At 38.7% G+C, this 24,836-nt stretch overlaps 3 protein-coding genes across 3 annotated transcripts; 2 read left to right on the top strand and 1 right to left on the bottom strand.

The window, feature by feature from the left end:
- Positions 1–294: 294 nt before the first annotated feature.
- Positions 295–6,927, top strand: eci1 (enoyl-CoA delta isomerase 1). The gene is made up of 7 exons (XM_069710154.1): positions 295–402; positions 1,254–1,379; positions 2,725–2,852; positions 3,440–3,586; positions 4,164–4,285; positions 4,852–5,030; positions 6,329–6,927. The coding sequence occupies exons 1-7, from the start codon at positions 360–362 to the stop codon at positions 6,493–6,495; spliced, it is 912 nt and encodes a 303-aa protein (XP_069566255.1). The 5' UTR covers positions 295–359; the 3' UTR covers positions 6,496–6,927.
- A 1,148-nt stretch (positions 6,928–8,075) lies between these two features.
- On the bottom strand, positions 8,076–13,445 carry dnase1 (deoxyribonuclease I). Its single transcript, XM_069710156.1, has 9 exons — positions 13,373–13,445; positions 11,725–11,863; positions 11,121–11,209; positions 10,867–10,947; positions 9,283–9,398; positions 8,956–9,068; positions 8,662–8,816; positions 8,493–8,586; positions 8,076–8,199 (listed from the first exon to the last, which is right to left on the bottom strand). Exons 2-9 carry the CDS (start codon positions 11,860–11,862, stop codon positions 8,134–8,136), a joined length of 852 nt encoding a protein of 283 aa, XP_069566257.1. The 5' UTR covers position 11,863; positions 13,373–13,445; the 3' UTR covers positions 8,076–8,133.
- Positions 13,446–16,669: 3,224 nt separating this feature from the next.
- On the top strand, positions 16,670–23,291 carry naa60 (N-alpha-acetyltransferase 60, NatF catalytic subunit). Its single transcript, XM_069710157.1, has 7 exons — positions 16,670–16,881; positions 17,567–17,682; positions 17,891–18,020; positions 19,381–19,477; positions 20,247–20,481; positions 20,717–20,882; positions 20,994–23,291. The coding sequence occupies exons 2-6, from the start codon at positions 17,573–17,575 to the stop codon at positions 20,871–20,873; spliced, it is 729 nt and encodes a 242-aa protein (XP_069566258.1). The 5' UTR covers positions 16,670–16,881; positions 17,567–17,572; the 3' UTR covers positions 20,874–20,882; positions 20,994–23,291.
- Positions 23,292–24,836: the final 1,545 nt, after the last annotated feature.

The following is a 24,836-nucleotide window of genomic DNA, read 5'->3' as shown; positions in this document are numbered from 1 at the left end:
CTGGGGTTTCTACGGTCTGTGGGCAGTTGATGGTTTTGCCTGATCGGTAATTCGGCCTTAGTATTGTCTCTATTACTGGCAGAATCTTTTTGATGCATGGTCAATTACATTTTTTTTTGTCTTTATTTTTATCCTTAATATAAGACAGGCTATTTTGTAGACGCAAACATTTGATTTGATTAGATTTTTTTCGCTGAGGGGTAAATTAAGTTTGGTCCGCAATCCAACACAGATACAGTAGGTGGCGGTAATGCAACTTAATATTGAATGCACCCGCTATAAAATAATGAACGAAGAAGAGCTTCCACAACCACAAAAGAAGAAAACTAAATACCAGCAGCTCTATCAAGAAACGTACAATGGCTTTGAGAGCTGCTTTGAGAAGCAAGTTCAGCTTATCAGGTAGGAGTGTAGACATAGTAAACATCATGGAGGGGAAGTTTAATTGTATGCATCGCCATTCTTGTCTTTATGTCTTTATAACAACGACTGGACACCGGCTGTTAGCTGCGCCAGTTGGACGCTGCAGAAAGTAGAGCAAAGGTCGAAGGACGCTGCTGCTTGTGACCACTGTGTAACTTTTCCTATACAGCCTATACTGTATTTGTAACTTCATACCTACACAAGCCTTTATTGTCAATTATGAGAGCTTGTGGCTTACAGTTATCACACATTGTCACCGCAGAATACGTAAGCGTACAGCTATTTAGATATAAAAGACACTGAACGCATCTCTCGTGTATTTAATGCAAAAAAAGAAATATCCATCCGCCTACTTCCTTTATTGATATTTTGGTGTCAACGTTTTCTAGTTTGACAAGAAATTCCCACGTAAGAACAACACTTAACACTTTATATACGAGAATTTACATGAATACAATAATTCCTGATTATGAGACGGTAAAGGTGACTTTATACTAATAAACAGTCATACTTAAACCATTAAACTGTGTATAAAACACCTTTACATAACAATCTCCCTATATACACTATTTAAACCAACCTCCATGTTAACTCACATAGTCAAAGCTACTGGATACATCACTAATGGACATTATGACATCATGCTGCACTAATCCATATCTGTGACAGCCTCGACATATGATATTTTAATATTTAGAGTGACGCACGCGAGTGTGGTTTATTGCGGTTGTGATTTGCTGAATGTTGAATTATTTTCCCGTAGATCTGTTGCACGTTTTGAACACATTTCAAAGACATGGACATTTATGTGTCTCTGTGATTTCGTGCAGCTCTTCACTCCCAGCTGTCCCCCTGCAGCAGTCATGGCAAAGTGTGTGTGTCTCCCGTCATCGTGTCTCAGAGGAGGAACAACTCCACCTCACCTAAGATCAAAGTGGATTTTGACCAAAGCACAGGTAAAGATTCAGGGATGCTTGAGACCCAATGAGGTTCAACATGCCTCTTACTGACTTCTTCTCTGTGGCAGCGGAGGTTTATTGGGGATTTGTAGTATTTGTAGTATTTAGACTCATAATTTGCATAATTTTAAACACAGTTAGGAAAAAGGTGCACACAATAAGAAAAAATGACAAATACGCAAGTAAGACCAATGAAAAAATGTACACAAACAAACTATGTACAAAAATAAATAAATACAACTTGGGATGAAAAAAAAATGTCAGGTGCTATGACGTACAGTGCTACATTATTTTAGGCTGGTGTTGAACAGTCTTGACAGCCGTCGGAACAAACGACTCGTGGTAGCGCTCTTTCCTGCACTGAGCGTGCAGCAGTCTGCCACTGAAGGAGCTGCTTAAAGCTCCTACAGTCTCATGGAGGGGGTGAGAGGTGTTGTCCATGATCGATGTCAGCTTGGCCAACATCCTCCTCTCACCCACCTCCTCTATGGAGTCCAGAGGACTGCCCAGGACAGAGTCGACCCTTTGGACCAGCTTGTTCAGTCGTCTCCTGTCCCTCTCTGTGCCTGCACAGCCCCAGCAGACCACTACATAATGATTGTTAATATTATGGAAGAGATTCACTTGTTTTTGTGTGAAGCTACATTGAGGATAATATTGTACGAAATAATTGATTGATGGATGGAAATAGAAAAGCCTACAAAAACAAACACGTGAGCCGTCTGAATTCACAACTGTTAGATCGCTGCTTGTTTGGATCTAGAAATGTCCAAACTGGTCGAACCGCGTTTATGTTGATGTTGAATTGTTTGCTGAAGGAGCTGTTTGGTTTTAAAACTCTGAAGTAAGTTGTTTTGTGTAATTTGTTGTAAATGATAAACCCATAGACGGTTTATATATTTATTTATTCATTCATTCATTCATTCATTAGTGATTAAGAGCAAGACACAAAACAACAACAGGAAGCAATCAATTCAAATGAGTGGGCACCATCTTTGAATCCGGTATCCAGTTTCATCGTTACAATAGTCACCGATTTGCTAACTAGATACAATCCATAGGCAGAAAAACAAATCAATACTGTGATTCAAGAATTGACTGAACTGACCAGGGATCAGATAACCAGTACGGGAGATGGCTGTGTGTTCTGCATGATCGTATGTGTTGAAATGGAGCTGATGTAGTTATGCTTTGGAGTTAAAATTACCATAGGAAAATGTTTTTACACTTTCACATTGTTATTGCTATTTATTTAAAAAAAAAAAAAAAAAATGGGGGGGGGAAGTAGATCTGTTTTAGACAGTTTTTTGTTAAAGACCAGCCTGTGTGTGTCTCTCTGTAGGTGTGGCGGTGATGTGCTTGCAGAGTCCTCCAGTCAACAGCCTCAGTTTAGATTTCCTCACAGAGTTGTGCATCAGTGTGGAGAAGCTGGAGATGGATAAGAGCTGCAGAGGCCTCATCATCACTTCGGTACACAATCACCTCATTGTTGTTTATAGATAGATAGATAGATCAAAGATAGATAGATAGATCAAAGATAGATAGATGGATAGATCAATAGATAGATGGATAGATCAAAGATAGATGGATAGATCAAAGATAGATGGATAAATCTAAGATAGATACATCTAAGATGGATAGATAGATAGATACATAGATCTAAGGTAGAGAGATAGATAGATAGATAGATAGATAGATAGATAGATAGATAGATAGATAGATAGATAGATAGATAGATAGATAGATAGATAGATAGATAGATAGATAGATAGATAGATAGATAGATAGATAGATAGATAGATAGATAGATAGATAGATAGATAGATAGATAGATAGATAGATAGATAGATAGATAGATAGATAGATAGACAGACAGACAGATAGGACATTTTGTTAAGATGTCTTATATTACAACATAACTAATGTATTGATACCTCGAAGTATATTTATAATTCCTCTGCAGTCAAGTTTTAGAATATTATTTAATCAATGTGGCTGACTGACAGAGTGTGTGACTGTTTTTTTTATGTATGCCGTGTCCTGTCACTTCAATCCAGGGCCAGCCCAAGGTGTTCTCGGCCGGGCTGGACATCATGGAGATGTACGGGAAGAGTCCAGAGCGCTGCGGGGAGTTCTGGAAAGCTGTACAGGAGATGTGGCTGAAACTCTACAACTCCAACATGGTCACTATAGCAGCCATCAATGTACGTTTGACTAGTCACATCGTTTCATTTCAATAAATGTTCAAATGGTCCAGTATCTCACCAAAAATCTAAGATTAGAGGAAAAAGTCTACAAACTGAAAACAGATTTTGTGTATCAGAACTTCTTTTTTTTTCCCTCTCCCAGTAATCATCTCACAACCCCTTAGATTCATCTGGTGTCCCTATTTATATATAACTTAGTATAAAGTAATTCAAACTTGCTACAACATTAACATGCTACTTACACTCTGATGTTTCACTATTAATAATCTAGGGATGTCATTTCTAATTATATATCTGTCAAAGGGACCAAACCAGCACTTCTACATGTCTACATTTTTGCGACTAATTCGTATGTAGTTTTTTAAATTCAGGTTTTTTTCAGAGTATTTTTACATTGTTGTATTAGTACTTTTACTTAAGTAAAGGATCTGACTACTATTTCAACCACTGTATAAAGCAACTCCTCCTCCTCCACCTCCACCTCCACTCTGTCCCAACATTACCCAGAGATACAAGTGTGGTGCAGTGCAAAGACCCATACAGCAATAAGCCTCCTTCTCCCCTCCCCCCACAGGGTTCCAGTCCTGCAGGCGGCTGTCTGATGTCTATGACCTGTGACTACAGGATAATGGCAGATAACCCTCGTTACAGCATCGGCCTTAATGAGACGCTGCTCGGCATTGTAGCACCATTTTGGTAAGGAATTATTCCATTTCAATTCAATTTTAGATCTATGGCGTCAAATCTCAACACTGGGAATTTCATGGCATTTAAAACATTAAAGTCCTTTCAGCAGAACTTATTACATTGAACAGCATTATACAGAGAATCCCAAAAATTCAACAATTCCCACATAAGCTCCTCCTCTTTAAGGGAGAAAAACCTCCAACAGAGGGAAGGAAAAACTCCCTCTTAACAGGAAGAAACCTCCGACAGAACCAGACTCAGAGGTGGGCGGCCATCTGCCTCGACCGGTTGGGGTGAGGGGAGAGCAGAGAGAGAAAAGGACAGCATAGAGATACAAAACATGAACTGTTAGTGGGGCTGACAATCGCAGAGCAGAGACATGCAGCTCCATGGTCGGGGACATCTGCAAAAGAAAGAACAGAAGCTCAGAATTATGAGTATGACAGCTGTCGTAGCATCAGTGGTTATGCTAATTAGGATGATGAGTGATAGTGTATAGAGTAAATTAAACCACTGTGGTGTTTTGGCTCCTGTCATGGGTCACTTTTGTAAACTGTTATCGCTGCCATCTGCAGGTTTAAGGACACTATGATGAACACTGTTGGCCACCGGAACACAGAGATATCCCTGGAGTTGGGGCTGCTCTACAGCCCTGCAGACGCCCTGAAGATTGGACTGGTGGACCAGATAGTCCCTGAAGACCAGGTCCTCGCCGCAGCTACAAAGACTATGACCAAGTGGTTGGCTATTCCAGGTACATTACACCATCATCTAAAACCCTAAAGTCATCACAAACGTATCACTGAACCGCCTCATCCAGCCATACTTGTTTCTCTTCCACCTGCGGTGATTTACCTTCATCTCAAATCAGACATTGTGTCTAAATATTTGTCAGATCTAAGCCAAAGACCGAGTTTATCTTGAAGCAAACAATCTTTCTGGGTTTACACAAGGAGGCTGGAAGTATAAAGTTGTACGCGGAGAGAATCTAGGCGCATGAGGTGGAAACTAAAAAAACAAAGCTGCAAGCCATATTACCATTGTGAACTGAATTGCCACTATACATATAGTCCAACCAAAATTTAAATTCTTCCTCCCTTTTTTTAATGTTTGTGTAAGGAATATAAAGTATACACTGTTGCTGTAATTGGGCTCAATAAAAAAATATATATATATATTTTAAGTGAATTTTACTTTTTAGTTTAAAACCGCTAGGTAGGTATTTCTTATTAAGGTCACATTTAAAAATGAGCATTGCTAGGAGACCCACTGTCGACATCTTGTGTCCTGCTGCCTGCAGTACATCGTGCTGGCACTGTTTTAAAGATGACAGACTGGATGCTTTTTGTGATTTTCTTTCTGTCATTTACATACTGTTATGATATCAGAAGTTCAAGTTTCAAAACTTAAATGTATGTCAAAATGGTCCCTCCAAGTTAAAAGGGGAGATAAACTGAATATTTGAAGTTAAATTGATATATTTTTAATGCCCACAGATACTGCACCAAAAAAAGATGAATTAACATATAGACATATAAAGAGAGAATTAAATTAAATTCCTTCTTTTAGGTAAATACACTTGTGATAATTGATTTAAAAGCTACACCAGTTTTGTGATTTTTAGTTGCACAAAAGATGCATTATTATTCCCCCAAAGCTAAATGCATCCTTTCTGGGTATATTTGTTTATTGGAAAATAGGAATGGTTAACTACTTGGCAAAATTGTAACCTTTTATACTCCTGCTTGTGCAATACTTTTTACCCAATAATGATGGTATATGCAGTATATGGTGGTGGTGTGTTATACAGAGTCACTGATGGATAAACTTAGTTTTTGCTGACCTCCAGTGATAGAAGTTGTCACTTTGCTTCACTGATTCTGAAGGGGACACTGTGACATCACTGTTGTGGTTGTTGTGGTTAAAGGTAAAGAGTGTATGTTGTAAAGAAAAAAATAAAAGACCGTTGAAGATGATGGAATTTAAAGAAAGCTTTGGGAAAAACCATTGGAGCCTTCTGAGTTAACTGTTCATCTGTTCATTTTTTTTCAGACCACGCCAGGCAGATCACTAAGTCCATGATGAGGAAGCCGACCATCGACAAGCTGACGTCCAACAGAGATGCTGACATCAAAAACTTTGTCGGCTTCATCACCAAAGACTCCATCCAGAAGTCGCTGGGCATGTATCTGGAGATGCTTAAAAAGAGAAAGGCGTAGAGGAGAGAGGGAAACATTAACACATATATGCACACACACGTCAGAGGGACTTTGTGACACTAGTTGAAAATGCATCTGCCTTCAGTGTCTCAAAGTACAGTTGTACTAAATCTTCAAAGACAGATATTAATAACAATGTTCAAATAAGAATGAATCACTGTACCTTAACACCCTGGACTGACCCCGAGTAGTAGGTTTCTGTCCAAAATCATATGTTTGCTATTTTCAAAGTTTTTGTCATTTGAGGGATTTGAAAGTTACTGTACGCTAAGCTTACCTGCCAACCTGCTGTTGTAACATAACACGTTGCGGATTTATAACTTTCTCTTGATTACTGTCCTTCTGAATGTTTTGTAACTCAAAAAAATGTTGGGACTTTGGAAGGGTGAATGAATAAATAAAAGGGCTGTGGGGTTTAACAGCTATGGATAACAGATGTCAGCTAACACTGTAAGGCAGCTATGGCTGCTTTATATTTTATCCTTTCATGTTCATATTTTCAGACAATGTTTCACTTTTGCAAAGGAAAAGATTTTGGTGAAATAAAGAGCAGGACAGAGCAGATAAAGTAACATCTTCTCAGAATCTTCCGAGGTGGATGTTCCAGGTATTTTTCTAATGTAACCTGTAACTAAAGAATATCGTTGTCTAAATGAAAGCCTTTTTAAGCAGTGTAAAGTGGGTCACTGCTAAGCTAATTAGCTGCACAAGCTAATATCAGCAACCAGACTAATGCAGTTTCGTCAATTCCTTCCACTTTTATCCGTGTTTTTGGTTGTGGAAATGATTTTACAGTGACATCACTGAAGCTCTCTAAATGCAGAGCGACTCTTCCTACAGCTCCGTGCACTTCGCCATGTCTAGTAATGGTTGCCTAACTGTGATTAGCCAATTGGTGTTTGGAGGAGGGGCTTAGCAAAAAGTTAACTGCTGTCCCACACAGGTCTTCATCACATGTGCCTGCCCTCACAATAGCTAATAGTAACCTTTGGTGAATTGCCATTTTTCATCTCTTTAACAGATTTGTCTACTTTAGTATTTTCTGTCTGTTCTTCAGTGTGACATTTCTGAAACGGGTGGATTCGTATGGTCAGTTAATTAAATGGTGTGATCAAACACTCATATTCACATAGCTCTCCTTCACTGTCACTTACATTTGTGATACTTTATTTCAGGGCTTTTTGAACATCCTCAATTAAAAAAAAAATGTCAGATCAAGGTCTACTATGACTACAGGTGTCATTATATTCCACGAGCATCCCATCACTGAACTTCAGTTCGTGCTGCACACAATGTGACCGCAGCACTGTGCCCTCTCAGAAATATGACCCCAAACACACTTTTTTTTTTCAACACTGGTGCTTCAACAAAGGGATTTACAGATCAAAAGTAGTCTCTTCGTAAATGTTCAGAAGACGCTTTTTGCTTTATGACCTCAACTCTCCTTCAATAAGAGGCCTGACTCTCTTTTTTTAATATTCCTGTTCCAAGAAATAACTTTACAATAACATCATTTAGCAGGTTTGTTTATTTATATATATGATATTGTAATTAATGCATATATGATTAGAGAGGTTTCCCACTGAATAATCATTGAGCTGATTGAAGAGCCTGTGGAAAGCTTGTGGGAGTCCTGATTCAAGCAGCAGGAGTCTGACCAGTCAGCCTAACCTCCACCGGGAAATGGTCACTGACAGCCAGTGCCTGAGAGAGATAGAGAAGATATGTTTCTACAGTTAAACAGAAAAAAAAGAGCGTTTATCTTGTACAATACGCTTTGTTATGTGTTCTAAAACTCAATGACCTCCAAAAACCTTTGTAGCAGCTTCCCTACAGGTGGTTTTGCTTGTTTTACCGCAGCAGCTACAAATCTTTTATGATGAACATTTCCCAGACGACAAAACAATCCATCCAGACTGCGAATAAATCACTCAGCGTTTTTGGTAGCTTGCAATTGAAGTGAATGGAGGAGAATTAAAGTTAAATAGTTTTTTTACCAGACTGTGGCTGAGATTCAGGTCCATCATGTAGTCATAAACCTCAGCGCTGCCATGTACCACTCCCTTCATCATGTCGGTAGTGACCACAATTCTGCAGGAGGATGAGTGGGATTGAGAGTCTGCGTGCATTTGTGCGAGTGAGCTGCTTCAACATGTGTCTTTGTACCTGTCGTAAAGGCAGTTGGTGTGGGACACTGTGGTGTCGGCCTCATCAGGGATCAGCCAGTGGAAACTCTTGTCGGTGAAGAGACGGATCTGCTGCCAGTCGGAGTCCCTTACATAACTGCAGTCTGCGTTGAAGTCGCCCAGCAGCACAATGTCCTGCAGGAAGAGAGTGATGCTTCAACCGCTCTTTACCTTAATTCATATTTTACCTAATGCATGCTTTTTAATGCAGTTCCACTAAATAACTGATTTTGTGTGAAGGTGTTTGCTTGTCGACGTTGAAGCAAGTATTCACGTTGGTGTTCCAGCGCGTGCGGACATCAGTCACCACATCATAGAGAGCGTTCAGTTCCTTCACAGCATGGGCTGGAGAGGTGTGCTGAGGGATCAGAGTGAAGTTCTTCACAGCTAGAAAAAAAGAGGGGGAGAAAAGACACATTTTTGACAAACCAATAGAAATCCTAATGAGGTTTTAAACTTAAGTTGTAGAGGGGCATTGGTTACCAACACAGCTCTTGACCTCATTCTACAGAGGTGTATTGCTTTGAATGTGAAACTCTACATCACTAAGCATGTGACAGTGAAACAACAGCAAATATTTCCTCTGTGTCCAAAAGCCTACCAGTATATTTGGAGGAGAACATCACAACATATGGCTCTCTGCTGAAGGTGTCTGTCCCACAGGGCTCACAGCCGTCATCATAGGTGTAGTTTTTAGCCACGGACACCTTCTGATCCCTTGGGTGAAGAGAAACTACTTAATTCCATCTGTTTTGCTGTGCTGTGTATTTAGGTTCAGAGGCTTTTTCTTGTCCACAATTGGTCATATGTGAATGAATGCATATGGTATGCTTACTGTCAAATACTGTATATAAAACATACATTTCGTGCAGCAAAAATAAATAAAAATTAAAACTGCAAGCAGTGATATGCGGGACTCACGCTGCACGTCGGGGAATCCAGCGGGGGATCCAGCGGTGCCTCCGACGTGCAGCACGCGAGGGTCCGCATATTCCCGCTTGTAGTTTACATTTTTTTCTCGATCTCATTTCTTATTCTGCGCACCCAACGAGGGTCCGCATATCACTGCTTGCAGTTTTAATTCCGCGTTATTATTATTCTCCATAAACAACTGCATTTTTAGAGGCTTTAACATCTTCAAAAACTCATGAAAGTTGGTGCCTGACGCATGTCCAAAGTTTCGTGAGGTTTGGAGCATCCTTTGACCTTAAACATCAACTTCCTGTGTCGCGGCAAAATGTCAGACTTTGCCGCATCCCCACTTTGACAAAGTTGAACAAAATTATCAATGTATCATCAACCACATGTTTAGGCTATTCTGACCCAACTTTATGTTCATGTGACCAACCAGCTCGACGTAGTATGTGAAAACATGAAAAGTGTCATTTCCAGTTGCCACCAGGGGGCGCTATGACTATGAGCGAATATAACCACACAGGTGTCTTCAGGGCCGAACTGTTATCATACATGCAATGTTTAGAGATGATCGGTCCATGTAAATAAGATTTACAGCCATTTGTAGTTTCATGGTGAGACGCTCAAAATGGCCGCCACGCCACGGTCACACCCATCGACAAAAATGAAATTTTTTCTCAACTTTTAATCCCAAACATGTCAAGAGTATACAGAATCCCTAGGAGGAGTTCGTTAAAGTACAACATTTGCGAATCGCCAAAAATGGCGACTAAATTCCAAATGGCGGACTTCCTGTTGAGTTGACGTAATGGTGCGTTGGAAAATTTTTGTACATCTTGGTGTGAATTTCGTGCATTTAGGCATATCTTTTTTGGGGGCCCTAGCGAACCATTTGGTCACGCCCACTCGCGACTCCACTAGAATACAAAAATTTTCACCGGGAGACATGTGTGTACCAACTTTCATGAGTTTTTGAATATGATAAAACCGCCAAAAATGCAGTTCTTTGCGGAGAAAAATAAGGAACAAGAATAATAATCGCTTGAATAACAATAGGGCTTTCGCACCATCGGTGCTCGGGCTCTAAAAATGCATTTACCAAATAGTTACTGCATGGTAATAAAGTATGATCAACTTTCATATTTATAGTCATAATACTACATCTGTTACCTGCCTGCAGAGCAGAGATATTTCTGTTTTGTAAAGGGTAAAGATGTGTACTGTTTTAACTTTACCATTGTAATGGTTTTGTTTTTGCCCCTCAATATACCTGTAGAGGAAGAGATATCTCTCCTTATAAGTCCTGCGACCGAGAGGCTCACTGACGACATACCTGAACTGTGGAGAACCTCTAGGGAAACACACACATACAGATTTAGATTAAAAAGCATTATTTTGTTTATCATGTATCATGTGAGTTGTTGAGTTTGCCTCGTTTCTACAAACTTGTACAATAAGTCCCTGTGTTTTGGACTTTCATAATGTCACTTTGTATATGTATTTGTAAGGTGTGGTCAGTCTAACTTGTTCACATGCTCCATGAGTTTTTTGGTTGCTGACAGATCAACGTCTCTGACCTCTTGGATCAGAATGATGTCATAGCGGTGGATGATCTGCAAAACACAACAGAATACCCTGTGATTGTTGTTCCTGTGGCATTAAGTCCCTTTGTATGTTTATTTGTATCATAATAATCAGATGTTCCTCATTGGTCTATGTAGTAAAGGAGCAAACAACTAGTTGTACACATTACGATCAGTTTGCTGATCAAGTACCCCTCAGCCTCGAGCCTTAAGCATGACAGTAGAAATAATTTACTCATGGGTTAACAAAAAGATTGCACCGATATAGGGGTGAATAGATTAAACTAAATATCCAATAATTTTGGATGCAAATGTCGTGCAGTGTGTCCAGAAGAGGACCTCAAAATCCATCATGATCTAGAAGCACAATCAACAATGCTTTAACTTCCAAAGACAGGTTCCTTTTTATGTCTGTTTGCTTGCACGTCTGCCGTTACTTCTTAACTTAAAAAATTAACAAACTCAAGATTTGCCCAAATTTTTTATAAAACTAAGAAAGATTTTTTTTTTTTTTTTTTTTTTTTTTAAACAGGGCAGCTCCATACCGTGCTGATGATGTTCATCAGTGTGGTGTTGGACACTTTCTTGTCCCCAAATGACTTGATGTTGAAAGCCCCCAGCAGCAGAGAGGTGGACAGATGCAGTAGGACCAAAAAGAGACTCAGAGTGCACAGCAAACGCATCCTGGGTCAAAGAGGTTCAAAAGGACTTCCGTAAACATTCAAATTCAATTAAAATCGAAAGATTCATTATATGGGTATTTACAAACGCCATTACTGGACACACCAACCTCCTCAATGTTTATTGTATATTGTCTTTCTATGCTGTTCTTTCTCCGCTCTCCGCTCTCCCCTCTCCCCTCTCCCCTCACCCCGACCACCCACCACTGAGCCTGGTTCTCTCTATTTCTTCCTGTTAATAGGTAGTTTTTCCTTCCAACTGTCACTAATGTGGGAGTTGTTGACTTGTTGGGTTCCTCTCTATAATGTTCTAATGTTGTGTTGTAAGGATCTTATTTAAGTGACCTAAGACAACTTTTGTTAGGATTTAGCAGGATTCTTCCTATTCAAAAGGGAGTTTTTCCTTCCAACTGTCATTCATGTGGGAATTGCTGAATTGTTAGGATCCTGAGGTGTCTTTAATCACCAAAATGTATCACTGAAACTGCTCCAGCAAGTTGTCATTCATTCCTAATGATCTTCCCTTATTGACATAAATTTAAATTGAATTGAATTAGCCCAAAATAAAGCTGCTGATTGTTCACTATCATTATTTTAAACCATTTACTAATGCCATGTTGGATTAGGATTAGTTGCTTTGCTTTATCTAGTACTTTCTTTGGTTTGGTTTGGAACTTGCTTTCCTATGCTTTATTCTGACATTTTTAGGTTAGGTTAGGTTAGGTTAGGTAGTTACTTTATTAATCCCCGAGGGGAAGTTTTAAAAAAAAATAATTTTTTTTTAGGTTAGGTAGTTAAAGTTAAAGTTTTAATGTGAAGCCTCAGTCTACTACGACACAAGCTAATGGAGATCCAAATAAACATGGCTAATTGATATCCTGTTGATTGTGGTCAGGATCAGTGGGTCAACTGACTTTATGCCAAATGATTGCAGGGACTGAATGCACTCAAAAGTGCAGTTGTGGGATCGTTATCGGGACCCTGACCCTCTACTGACCTTAGCCTCACTGTGGGAGTGAGCACAGACAGAACACCTGTTCAACTATACACATGATAACATGATCTGTCAAGAACTTGCTATTTAATGTGCAGCTTTTAGTAGAGGCTTAACTCCAGTAGGATAAGATATGATCCTGTTACATAGTCCTATTGGAGTCAGTGCGGGAGCAATTCTTGGACCAAGGTTGTCAATTGAGAGCAACACTTGTCGTGTGGTAGCTTGCATACACAGTTGTGGTGTGTTACTAATTTGTAAGACCACAACCTGTGTTACTGTAAAATAAAATAACATTTTTCCCTTTAAAGGAACATGGAATGTAAAGTAAAAATGTTTTAGTTACAGTGGATAACAGTTACTGAGTGTAGTGTATGTAGCCTGCAAAAACTGTAATTTTAAACAACAAATGGGCTAATAGTATTATACTGAACAATTCATCTATAAAAAACAAATAAGCTTTGTTCTGCTTAGCTTAGTTATTTTTGTGGTAAAGAAGAGTCAAAGGTGCATATCTACCTTCTTCTGTATACGGGGAAGGAAAAGGCTTTTTGCAAATAGAAGACAGAGGCTTGCTTCAAATCCTCAGAGGCTCAACTGCAACCACTGAACAGAACCACTGACAGTGTTTCCTTTCAGGTTTTTATTTACCTGCGAGTGCATGTGACTCCATCAGGCCGGGGAGGAGTGAAGGGAGGATGTGTGTTGTGAATGGTGTGCAGTGTTTTCAGGTGTTCAGGTCTTTACTGTTGGGATAGCTTAGCTATAATGGATACTTTGAGTTTTTATATTATTATTATACTCACAGATCTTTCTCAGTATGAGTGGAAGTGTAGCACTTTGGCACTGATTCGATTTATTTTCTGGAATAATTTGACTCATCAGGAATACTGTGTCTCTTCTGTTAGTACATTTGCATTGCAAAATTTCCCCAACAACAATCAGTAAAATCATGGACCTTGTAGTGATATGGCCAGTGCCTTGACCCAGAAAGGCACCCAGAAATTTGTATCTTGAATCAAGACTACACAGAACGTTATACAAATCTATATAAAAAACAGTCATTCTTAAAACATGATGCCATTTACAAGCTACTCCATCATGAAATAATAAAAATATAACAATTTAGAATATTTTTCTTTTGATATAGCTCACCTTAGAATTAACATCTTCAAACAAAGACATACAAACCTTGAAGTAATAACACAATACATTTCATACTAGCTACTAAACTAAGGAACAAACACTAAAACCAACAATATATACAGTTAACTAATGAAATGTTTTCTCATTTTTAAGCAAAGAAATCTGCTAATGTGGTGAAAAGAAAATACTTGTTTTCTTAAAGTGCCATATATAAATCTAGCAACCACAAAAATGATCCAACCTTAAAACTAATAAACAGATCTTAGATTTTAAGTCTATAGATTATGAAAATGACATTTTAGTTATAAATGCTTAAAACTAGATTACCGACCTGTTTCTTGTGAGCACCAGCTGAAGTTCGATACTCTCTTGCTTTTTCTCTGAATCGATGCATTTGGGCCTTGAAAAGATTATGAATTGAATTATGAATTTATTGATGAGAAAATATTAATTTGAATCAGTGTGATATGCAAAATATGTATCCAATTCAAACATGTCCAATATCTCACAATTATATTAAGACCATTTGAACAGTTATAGAAATTGGCTTGTTGCAAGCTGGTTGGTTTACATGGATTAAATCATTGTTTTTCAACCCATAATGAGAAAACGAAAACATGTTTTCAGAGTTTTCTTGCAAGTTTATTAAAAATGAAAAACAGACATTTGTTCTGGCATGGTTCACAGGGAGACTGGTCAGAACTGAGGGAAGAATATGCAATCAAATAAAGAGAGGTCCTTGAAGAAAATCTGCTCCAAAGTGCAGCAACCCAAGACTGAGGCCTGGTTCCCCTTTCAGCAGCTGAAGGAAGCAGCCGACACAACACTGGAGTGGTTTCAGAACAAGCCAAAGCCCAGACTCAGATCACAGAACATCTGTAGAGAGACTTGTAGGTGGCAGTTCATAGATGCTTCCCATCCAATCTGTATAAATAAAAATATTTAAAAAATGCAGTAGCTTTGATGCTTTGAAATATTTTTGTGATGCATAAAAGAGGATAAAAAGAGGAATTGTGTCCATTTTCCAAAAACACACTTTCACAAATGAGCCTTATACATTTTCAAAGTTGTCAAAAATGCAATATCATGTACATATTTTACTAAAATATGCATGGAAAAATATGTACATGTAGTATGCAGTCAACTTGTAATTTTAAACAATTTATTTCAGCAGTCATGGACAAAAATTTACTAAATCTTTAAACCATTGCAAATAATAAATGCTAAAAGTTTAGAATGCAATCAGTATTGACCAACTCAGCTGGTTGATCTCTTGAACTTCAGTACAGATTATCAACAGAGGCTGTTTGTAGTGTTTGAAGTAGCGATGGGAAGGCAACAGATGGCCTAATGATGAAGAGGGTTGGTTTACGGTCATGTGATCCAAACCTTCTGCTCTTTTGAACCACGTTTACATGTGTTTTAATTCTAAAATGAAAAAAATCTTTCAATACAAGTCACCAACATTTGCTGTCATGAAGTCTTAACACATTCGCTTGTGCTTTCTGAATGAATTTCATTGAATAGGATCTCACTGAAATTGATTACTCTTATTTTTTGTGTCAATGGAGCTAGGCAAATTTTAATAATAGACAACGCATGTAGCAATTATCCCAACATACAATGCAGCAATTTGTCTGTAAGGCAGACTCAGTTATCAGGAGAGCAGACAAGCTATATTATTAAACTGTCTCAAAGCTGTTCATAGAACTATTTATTCTCTTCTTCACAGAAATGCAATTAGCTGTACTATACTTCTAATTCACCCTTTATCGGCAGACAGTGGACAATTTAGCCATCACTTACATTTAGCTAAACTATTTTAACTCTTTTTCCATTTCCTTTCCATCCCATTATTAGATATTTTCATAATGTATGCATCATCTTAGCGATTTCCACTTAGTTTTAAGTAACTACCCATAGCTTTTGAAAATCATTTATCTATTACTTTTGGCATCAGAATCAATTTGATAAATCTACCATTAATATGTTGCAACATGTTCCTGTTAGTTAATTATTGATTACTTGTAGCTATTTCAAGCATTTATCCATTACTTTTAGCAAATTATTTCCTCTATTTCTTTCAGATAACAGTTTATTACGTTTAGCTATCCATTTAGACTTGTCTGCTTTTTTCCAACCTAGTTTTCATTACAGCTGACTCAATGCAGTCATTTCTCTTTTTGATTGAAATCTAAAGACTTGGGGGTTTTTTTACACATTATTTTCGTTAATTTTGCAAACTTGCAATTTCGGAAACTGCTAAATTACCCCCTTTAATATAATATTAAGTATATAATATATGTAGATATATATACTGTACTGTATATACTGTATATACTGTGCATTTTATATTTTATATTTTTTACTGCTATTTTACTGCTATTTTATTGCTATTTTATTGCTTTTCTATTATTCTATTATTATCTTATTGCTTCCTGTATGCTGCTGTAGCGAAAAAAATGTCCCCTCGGAGATGAGTAAAGTAACTCCCTAACCTAACCCTTAAGGTATAAGCAAGTCATTAGTAATAGGGAATCCTTGCTGTAGTCTTCAGGCCAGTAGGTGGCGGTATAGCACCAACATGTTCGATGCACACCGACCTCCTGTAAGAAAGAAAGAAAAAAAAAACACCGCCTTTAGTGTGACGTCACTGTCGTAGCAGCCACAAACAGGAAGAAAACATCCAGCTGCTACCAAAGGAGGGAGAGCTGTAGCTAGCTTAGCATTCTGTGGAGCCTTGGCACAGGAATGAAACAGCGTTGAGAGTCGGGAATAAACCGGTGGTCTATCATGCTATGTCCGGCGTAGTGACAGTATCGATTGATACCCGGGGAATTTAATTCTGCTCGACTTTCCTCCGGTCAGGGTGTAGAAACAAGGTACGTTAGCGTAACAACAGAGCGTTAGCTAGCGTCAGCTAAGTTGAGCCCATATGCAATTATCAGGCAGGTGTTTTAAGTTGTAAGAGCGCGCTTTAACAGGCCACTACATGTATGTCCGTTGTTTTGCTACTGTCAAATTGTTTTAATTTAATAGTACGCTAAAAAATGAGGTTGCACTGCTAAAAGACAGCGGTGATGTTGATAGAAGTCCTAGCAGGGTGCATTGTATTTTCAACATCTGCAACAGGAGATGAATAAGTCCAGGAGACATGTTGTAATTGTAGGAACATGTCATGTACTCATCAGAAAGAGATTGAAGCCTGATTCATTTTCTTTTGACTATTTAGCAGATTGTTCATGATTGCGTTTCATTTTATGTTTTAATTATTTAGCATTCTGTTATTTGCTCGCAATGTATTTTGCTTTTTAAATTATGTTAAGATTAAGATTATGTTCTGATTTTTTTTTCTGAAAAATGCACATTGGTAGAGTCATACATGCTAGAGTTTGAGTGAACTGGATGCACACACAGTGACTTACACCCTCCTTCATTACACACAATATTGGGTGCCACGGGTAGTTTTTTGAGTATTTATATAAACTAATGGACATTGTTGGCGTGTGACTGATATTATGCCTCCTTTAGCAGATTCACTAAACCTTTCTCTCTTGGTCCCTGCAGGGGTGAATGAGTGACGTGGTGCCTCCCACAGCTCTCAGTGAAGTCCAGCTCCGCTTCCTTTGCCACGATGACATAGAGAATGTCAAGTTGCTCTGTGGTGATTGGTTCCCAATCGAGTAAGATGTCATTCAGTGTTATTTTTGCAGACATTTTTTTTACATAGGATTAGTGCAGAAACTATCATTAATACTTAACTTTTTAGTGTATATGTGCCACCTCAGTGCACTGAGCTTTGCACCTTGCAGACACACACCTTGCAAACATTTCAGGGTTTGAGTAAAATTCTGACTAAGGAATTCTGTCCTGTCTGACTTTGAACCCCAGGTACCCAGACTCATGGTATCAAGACATCACCTCCAACAAGAAGTTCTTTTCCCTCGCTGCCACCTTCAGAGGAGGCATCGTGGGAATGATTGTGGCCGAGATCAAAGGCCGGACCAAAGTACACAAAGAGGTGTAATGTTTAGTTCTGTAATATACAGTGCATCCGGAAAGTATTCACAGCGCTTCACTTTTTACACATTTTGTTATGTTACAGCCTTATTCTAAAATGGATTAAATTCATTTTTTCCTCAAAATTCTACACACAATATCCCATAATGACAAAGTGAAAAAAGTTTGTTTAAAATTTTTGCAAATCTATTAAAAATAAAGAACGAAAATATAACGCGTACATAAGTATTCACAGCCTTTGCTCAATACTTTGTTGAAGCAGCTTTGGCAGAAATTACAGCCTCAAGTCTTTTTGAGTATGATGCTATAAGCTTGGCTCCTATTCTTGGGCAGTTTCTCCCGTTCTTCTTTGCAGGACCTCTCAAGCTCCATCAGGTTGGATGGGGAGCGTCGGTGCACAGCCATTTTCAGATCTCTCCAGAGATGTTCAATCAGGTTCAAGTCTGTACCCTTCCCCAGATCTGTGCCTCGATACAATCCTGTCTCGGAGGTCTACAGACAATTCTTTGGACTTCATGGCTTGGTTTGTGCTCTGACATGTCAACTGTGGGACCTTATATAGACGGTGTGTGTCTTTCCAAATCATGTCCAATCAACTGTATTTACCAGGTGGACTCCAATCAAGTTGTAGAAACATCTCCAGGATGATCAGTGGAAACAGGATGCACCTGAGCTCAATTTTGAGTGTAATGGCAAAGGCTGTGAATACTTATGTACATGTGGTTTTTTCATTTTTGATTTTTAATAGATTTGCAAAAATTTCAAAAAAAATTTATTTCACATTGTCATTATGGGGTATTGTGTGTAGAATGTTGAGGGAAAAAAATGAATTTAATCCATTTTGGAATAAGGCTGTAACATAACAAAATGTAGAAAAAGTGAAGCGCTGTGAATACTTTCTGGATGCACTGTACACACTCGCACACAAAACACAAGACCGATATGAATTCGTTGATGTTGTACTCCTCGGAGATGGTGTCAGCTACTTATTACACGGGACTTCTGCTCCTTGAACTTTGGGCTACAGTTTGTTTTCAAGCTGGTTGCTTAGTAATTTCTCTTAGGCAGGGGATTTGCATTTTCGGAATCTGCTTTCCCTGTGGGTACTTGGCCTTGGCAACGATGAAGAGTGAAATGGGCAGGTCCGAGAGGAAATTCAGAGCATGTTTAAAAAAAAAAAAAAAAAAAGTCACGTTACAAAGCTGACAGATCCTTTAAAGAGAAATCAAAACTGAATCAAATTGAGGTTTTATTTTAGAATCCATTGTGGTTGGTAAAATAATCTTATTTATGCTCATAGAGACTGGTGCATCTTATTCCACAACTTTCTCTCTGACTCTGCCTGTTTCTGTGTGTGTTAGGATGGAGATATCCTGGCTTCCAGTTTTCCTGTGGACACACAGGTAGCCTACATCCTCAGTCTGGGAGTGGTCAAAGAGTTCAGGAAACATGGCATAGGTACTGCTCCCCTTTCCCACTGGCTTACACACACACACACACACACACACACACACACACACACGAACGAGTTAGCGGTTGGAGCTGCAGCCCGGCTGTTTGTAACACATGGATGAGGCGGTGGCCTGACTGGAGTAAACTGCAACTAAATATCTAATAAATCTGCTTAGAAATTGTAGCCAAATGATTCTATACTATAACTGCAGAACTTCCATAGAAATTGTTGATTTTCATAAATTTCTTTAGTGTAAAACCACAACTTATACAAGGTAATTCAGCTTTCTTTGAAGTTTGCCATAATGTAAACAAATATAGGCTAAAAACAGCAAGTTGTGAAAAAATTATAAAAGCTAAATTGATTCAAACAGATTGAAATTTCAAATGGTCCAATACAAGCTAATGTTATCAGGTCTTCATCCACTCTCTTTTGTATTTTGGTGCAGTGATGTAGAAGTTTCGGAAAATGCTACAACTGCATGAAGTCTTGCTATTTTGCTGCCAAACGCATGAATACTTAATCACATGGGAGGGTTTAACATCTCTATAACCTTATCTCCTGGTTGTCGACTGTCTCCCTCATCTTTCTCCTGTGGTTCTTTGTTGACGCACAGATAAGAAAATGTTTTACACGACCCAGTCTTGCTTTCACTCATGGAGCTCTCTCTCTCTCTCTCTCTCTCTCTCTCTCTCTCTCTCTCTCTCTCTCTCTCTCTCTCTCTCTCTCTCTCTCTCTCTCTCTCTCTCCCATTCCTTCCTTACAACCATTCAGGCTCTCTGCTGCTGGACAGTTTGAAGGAGCACATCTCAACGACAGCCCAGGACCATTGTAAGGCAATCTACCTACATGTCCTCACTACCAACAACACTGCCATCCACTTCTATGAGAACAGGGACTTCAGGCAGCACCACTACCTGCCCTACTACTACTCCATACGAGGTGTCCTCAAAGATGGCTTCACATATGTGCTCTACATAAATGGAGGTCATCCACCCTGGACAATATTATATCCTTTTGCGGAAGCAGGAAAACACGCCACTTATTCAGTGTTCTTTAGGGGGCTACTTCTACATGAGAACTCAACTTGCTCCAGTGTTTGCAGTTTTACGGCATCTTGATCAGAGGAGACGTGATAGTCTTCTTTGCTGCAGATCCTTTTTATTTTCGGGCAGTCACACAGACATGTCTGCCATATAAACCAAATGTAGTATTTTCACATTTTCCTTAACTTCCTGTCCCACTGACTATATCCAGCACATCGGTTCGACCCTGGCCAGCATGAGCCCCTGCTCCATCCCTCAGAGGCTGTACAGACAGGCCCAGTCTCTGCTGCGCTCCCTCCTCCCCTGGTCCAACATCGCCTCCAAGACCGGCATACAGTACAGCAGAACAATGTGACAGAACATGGTGGGTGGGAGTTGTGGTGACAGGAGCGGTACCTTTTTGCTTTCTCTCTACCTTTGTCCATCACTAGATGTCTGATTTTCCTCTTTTTCCCTGTCTCACATTCTTTTTCAGGAGGGCAACTGTTCCTATTGTCATCAGTCTTCCCCTGTACACACCAAGATGTACACGCACACACACACTCTCAACCTTGTACAGCTTTCTGCACCCTGTGTTAGAAACAGGACTCAGGTTCAACCTGTGTTTGACCGTTCACCCTGGATTAAATACACATTTGGCACTGTTCACATGAAGTTCGGGTTTGCAGGGTTTTTGCATTGCAACATCATTAAAAGTGCATCACTGTGTTACTGGTAGATTATCTGATCTGAGGCCTGTACTACGAAGCCGGATTTGTTGGCTAGGTAACTTCAGGTGTATCTTTGGGTTTTCAGGACTGCGAAGGTGTTTCACTTCTAACCGGGATATATTGCCATGGCAACTTATCTGCAGCTTGTCAGATTTACTTGTGCTCTAATAATGGGGCTGCGATATTAAAAGCCTTTTAATTTACACATTCACATAGCCAGTGATTTATTTATTTTGTGCCTGCTGTCCTTCCTGCATTTGGCAGCTGTGTCTGTTTTTAACCTTTTACCTGGATTACGTGTTTAACTTCTACATATGTGTCTAAATTCATAGTTTGGTGTTTTTTGTATGAAATATGCCGCTCTGCTGACGGTCAGATGCTGCAAACCACTCCCCCTTTTTATTTAAACGCGATCATAGATGACTCTAGAAAACCACTTTTGTGTGACTGCTCAGTGTGATCACGTTTGTTAGGTTTAGTTTAGCCAGATAACTGAAACATATTCTGGGTATATTAAACCTGCTTCGTAGTACACACCTCTGGTAAAACCACAGGATTGTGTTATATATCTATCTATATATATATAGATATATATATCTATATATATAGATATAGATATATATATATAAATAAGGATATAGATATCGCAGAATCCCATAGTTACTGTAATTGTGTTTCCCCAGTCATTCCAAAGCCGAGCAGTGTCGGAGCGCCGTTCAGGCCAGGCAGCGGAGGACCGGGGTCACATATGTTGACTCGTATGGTCACACAAATGAAAAACACAGGTTGTTGTTTTGGTGTGAAAGGGGTGTAACACATACACTGGAAAATCGTACAGAGACTAAAGGTTCGACCCTGCCTATCTTTCTTCCGCCCCTTCATTCTTTTCACTACTGTACTGTCAGAGACTATGTATACTGTTTGTATATTATATATACTAAGCTAATATATAAATTTCTCTAAATATGTATGTTTATTCTATGCTGTTAGTAGGCCTAGTTGGAAGATAATCCATCCTTGTCCCCATTGGAGTATAAACTGAATCCAGATTCAATTCCAGTTTGGAAAATAGATTCACAAGTTAAATGTAATTGACCTATGAATCTAGCTCTGAGTTAACAGGCTAGTAGTTAAGAATAAAGTTTTTTTTATACACAGGAAGCTTTGAGACACAATGTAGAAGGGTACATTATTCAATAGAAATGTGAATTTTCCTTTTGGAAATAAATAAATTCTCAATTTGCTGTGTGCAATAATTGTACAAGTAACTAGTAGTTACATCGATCAAGAAACATGTTATAAAATGGCACTCAGTCAGTACTTACTGCAACGCAATGTTCACAACCAACTCGCATGTTATACAGTACTGTTTGAAGAAATGTGGTCATAATTCCAATCAAAATGGCCTCTGCATTGTTTCCAAATGTTTCTCCCTGCATAATTCATACAAGAGTAAGGGACAGTTGCTCGGGTCATTATTTCAAAACATTTTAAATGGTAACTGACTACAGCCCTGAGTGTCTGCTCCATGGCTGTAATATTGCTGCTAATGTAGAGAAATGTCCACTTGTTAATCCAGATTTTAAAATATGGCCCAGATTAGATCTTTAAGTCGGTCCTCTAGAAGAAAAAGGAAGTAATGTTTCCAAACACAAACATGCTCCACCCTGTGTACCTGCATCCATGCAGGTGTGTGTGTCTGTGCGAATGTTTTTATATGCACACAGGCTTCGAAATTAGCACCTAGTAAGTGCCAAACGTTGGTGAGATCTCTCAGTGGACGACAAATGATGTAAATGGGAACTTTGTCAGAGAGCAACATTGTAGTTCCTCGATTTTATTTGCATTTTGTTGCACTTCAGAATGATTTACCAATCTGATCCAGAGTGTCAATCAGTGAGCAGATCTTAGATTTTCTACATGACATAGAACTGAAGGTAAGGGTGAAAAAAAAAAGTGCATTCATTGTTAAAAGTGGAAAATTTCTCATTTTATCAGCCCCAGAAAGTCAACTCAAAACAAATATTTTGACATTGTATATGCAATAAAGTTGTTTCACTTGAGAGATTGTACAGACTGAGTCAGTCTAACTTCCCCTGTTGTAGGACTATTTTACATGGTTTCAACATTTTCATTGTGATTATCTCATTACTTTGTCATAAACTTGAGCCTTGTTTTCATTCCCAATATGCCATGGTTTCAACAGTTTGTCACTGTTGCACTTATTTACATTTTTTTGGGGCTCAAAGGAGACTGATTTTTAAAAAATTGTCAAAATCAAAGGTTGATTTCAGTACATTGAATTAGAAGAGAAAAAAACAACACTTCCCACAAAGCATTTTTCTAGCAATGTGTACTTGCACGACCCATGAGTATCTTTTATACACTCAGTCTCTGGTCTTTCTTTTAAAACAATGTACTTTCCAAAATCTAAGAGATGGCCCTGACAACAGGGTTTATCTTCCTATACTTTGGAATGATCCTCGAGAGTCACAGAAAATACTATCCAAATATTTTTGAGAAAACTGATCTTACTGTGTAAAACTCAGTTATACTGTATCCTCTCCACTTTAGACATTTGGTGCCATTAAGGTGCAAAAGGAACATCATTATCCTGCCAAAACAAAGCTCTTCAATAGATTAAGCTCTTGTAGGAGAAGGAAGGAAATGGATCGATTTTCTCACCAAACCTTATTCATTTTCAATATCAAGTGCATATAAAATGGCTTTGCTTGGTCCTAGCGCCATGAAGGGTTTTCTACACGATGTGGTTTCAATAATAAGTTTCTAAAACGATGCAAGTTTTTATGTTATAGTAAATCAGCGGGTGCCTGTTTCTTTGCATTGCTTGTTTTTGTTGTTTAGCTGATTAGCTGTTTAGCTCTAGGAGCAAGAAATGGGCTGAGGGTGAAGGATATTTCTGAAGGACACATTTCTCCTCAAACCTATGATCCTGTTGTTCAATACATATTCAATACATAGAGGGGAGGGGAAACAACATTAAAAGAGGAAGGCCTGTCCTCTGCATTTTTAAATATTGGATATCTTGAAGAGCAAAGGCAATTTACCTCTAAAATAATAATAATAAAAAGATTAAAACAAATACAATTAAAGTCTCTTTAACATTACAATGTCTGATCATACTTTGGGAGAAGTCTTTAAACTAACCAGTACATTAGTGTGCTAACAGACTGAGGTGAAACATTGGGGATAACTTTGCACATTTTTTTCTTTAATGTGAGCTAATGTTATCTATGAAAAGCTCAGACTGACATTTTCTGTAATCGGCACTCAACTGTACTGATTTTGATGAGCCTCTGTGATCTGTGGTTGCTCAACTGAAATTGTCTGCAGGCTTCCCAGGTAGCCAGCTGAATGAGGCTGATGAAGCTAAGTGTTGGTAACGAGTCACAGTGAAATCGATCTTTTGGATAGAAAATGTGTCATCATTTTAAGCCATTAGACATTTAATGTAGTCATAATCAGCATATGATTAATTGGGTTTAATCTTGACCTTTGACCACCAAGATCTAGTCCCTTCATCATTGAGGCCAAGTGAACATTTTTGCCGAATTTAAAGAAATTGCCTCCAGCCATTGCTGAGTTAT

The sequence above is a fragment of the Brachyistius frenatus genome, unplaced genomic scaffold, assembly GCF_029030835.1.
Source record: "Brachyistius frenatus isolate BFR_SWC_R1_liver_20210118 unplaced genomic scaffold, ASM2903083v1 Contig_90, whole genome shotgun sequence".
NCBI classification, from domain to species: Eukaryota; Metazoa; Chordata; class Actinopteri; family Embiotocidae; genus Brachyistius; species Brachyistius frenatus.
This window is presented reverse-complemented; position numbering and strand designations above follow the sequence as displayed.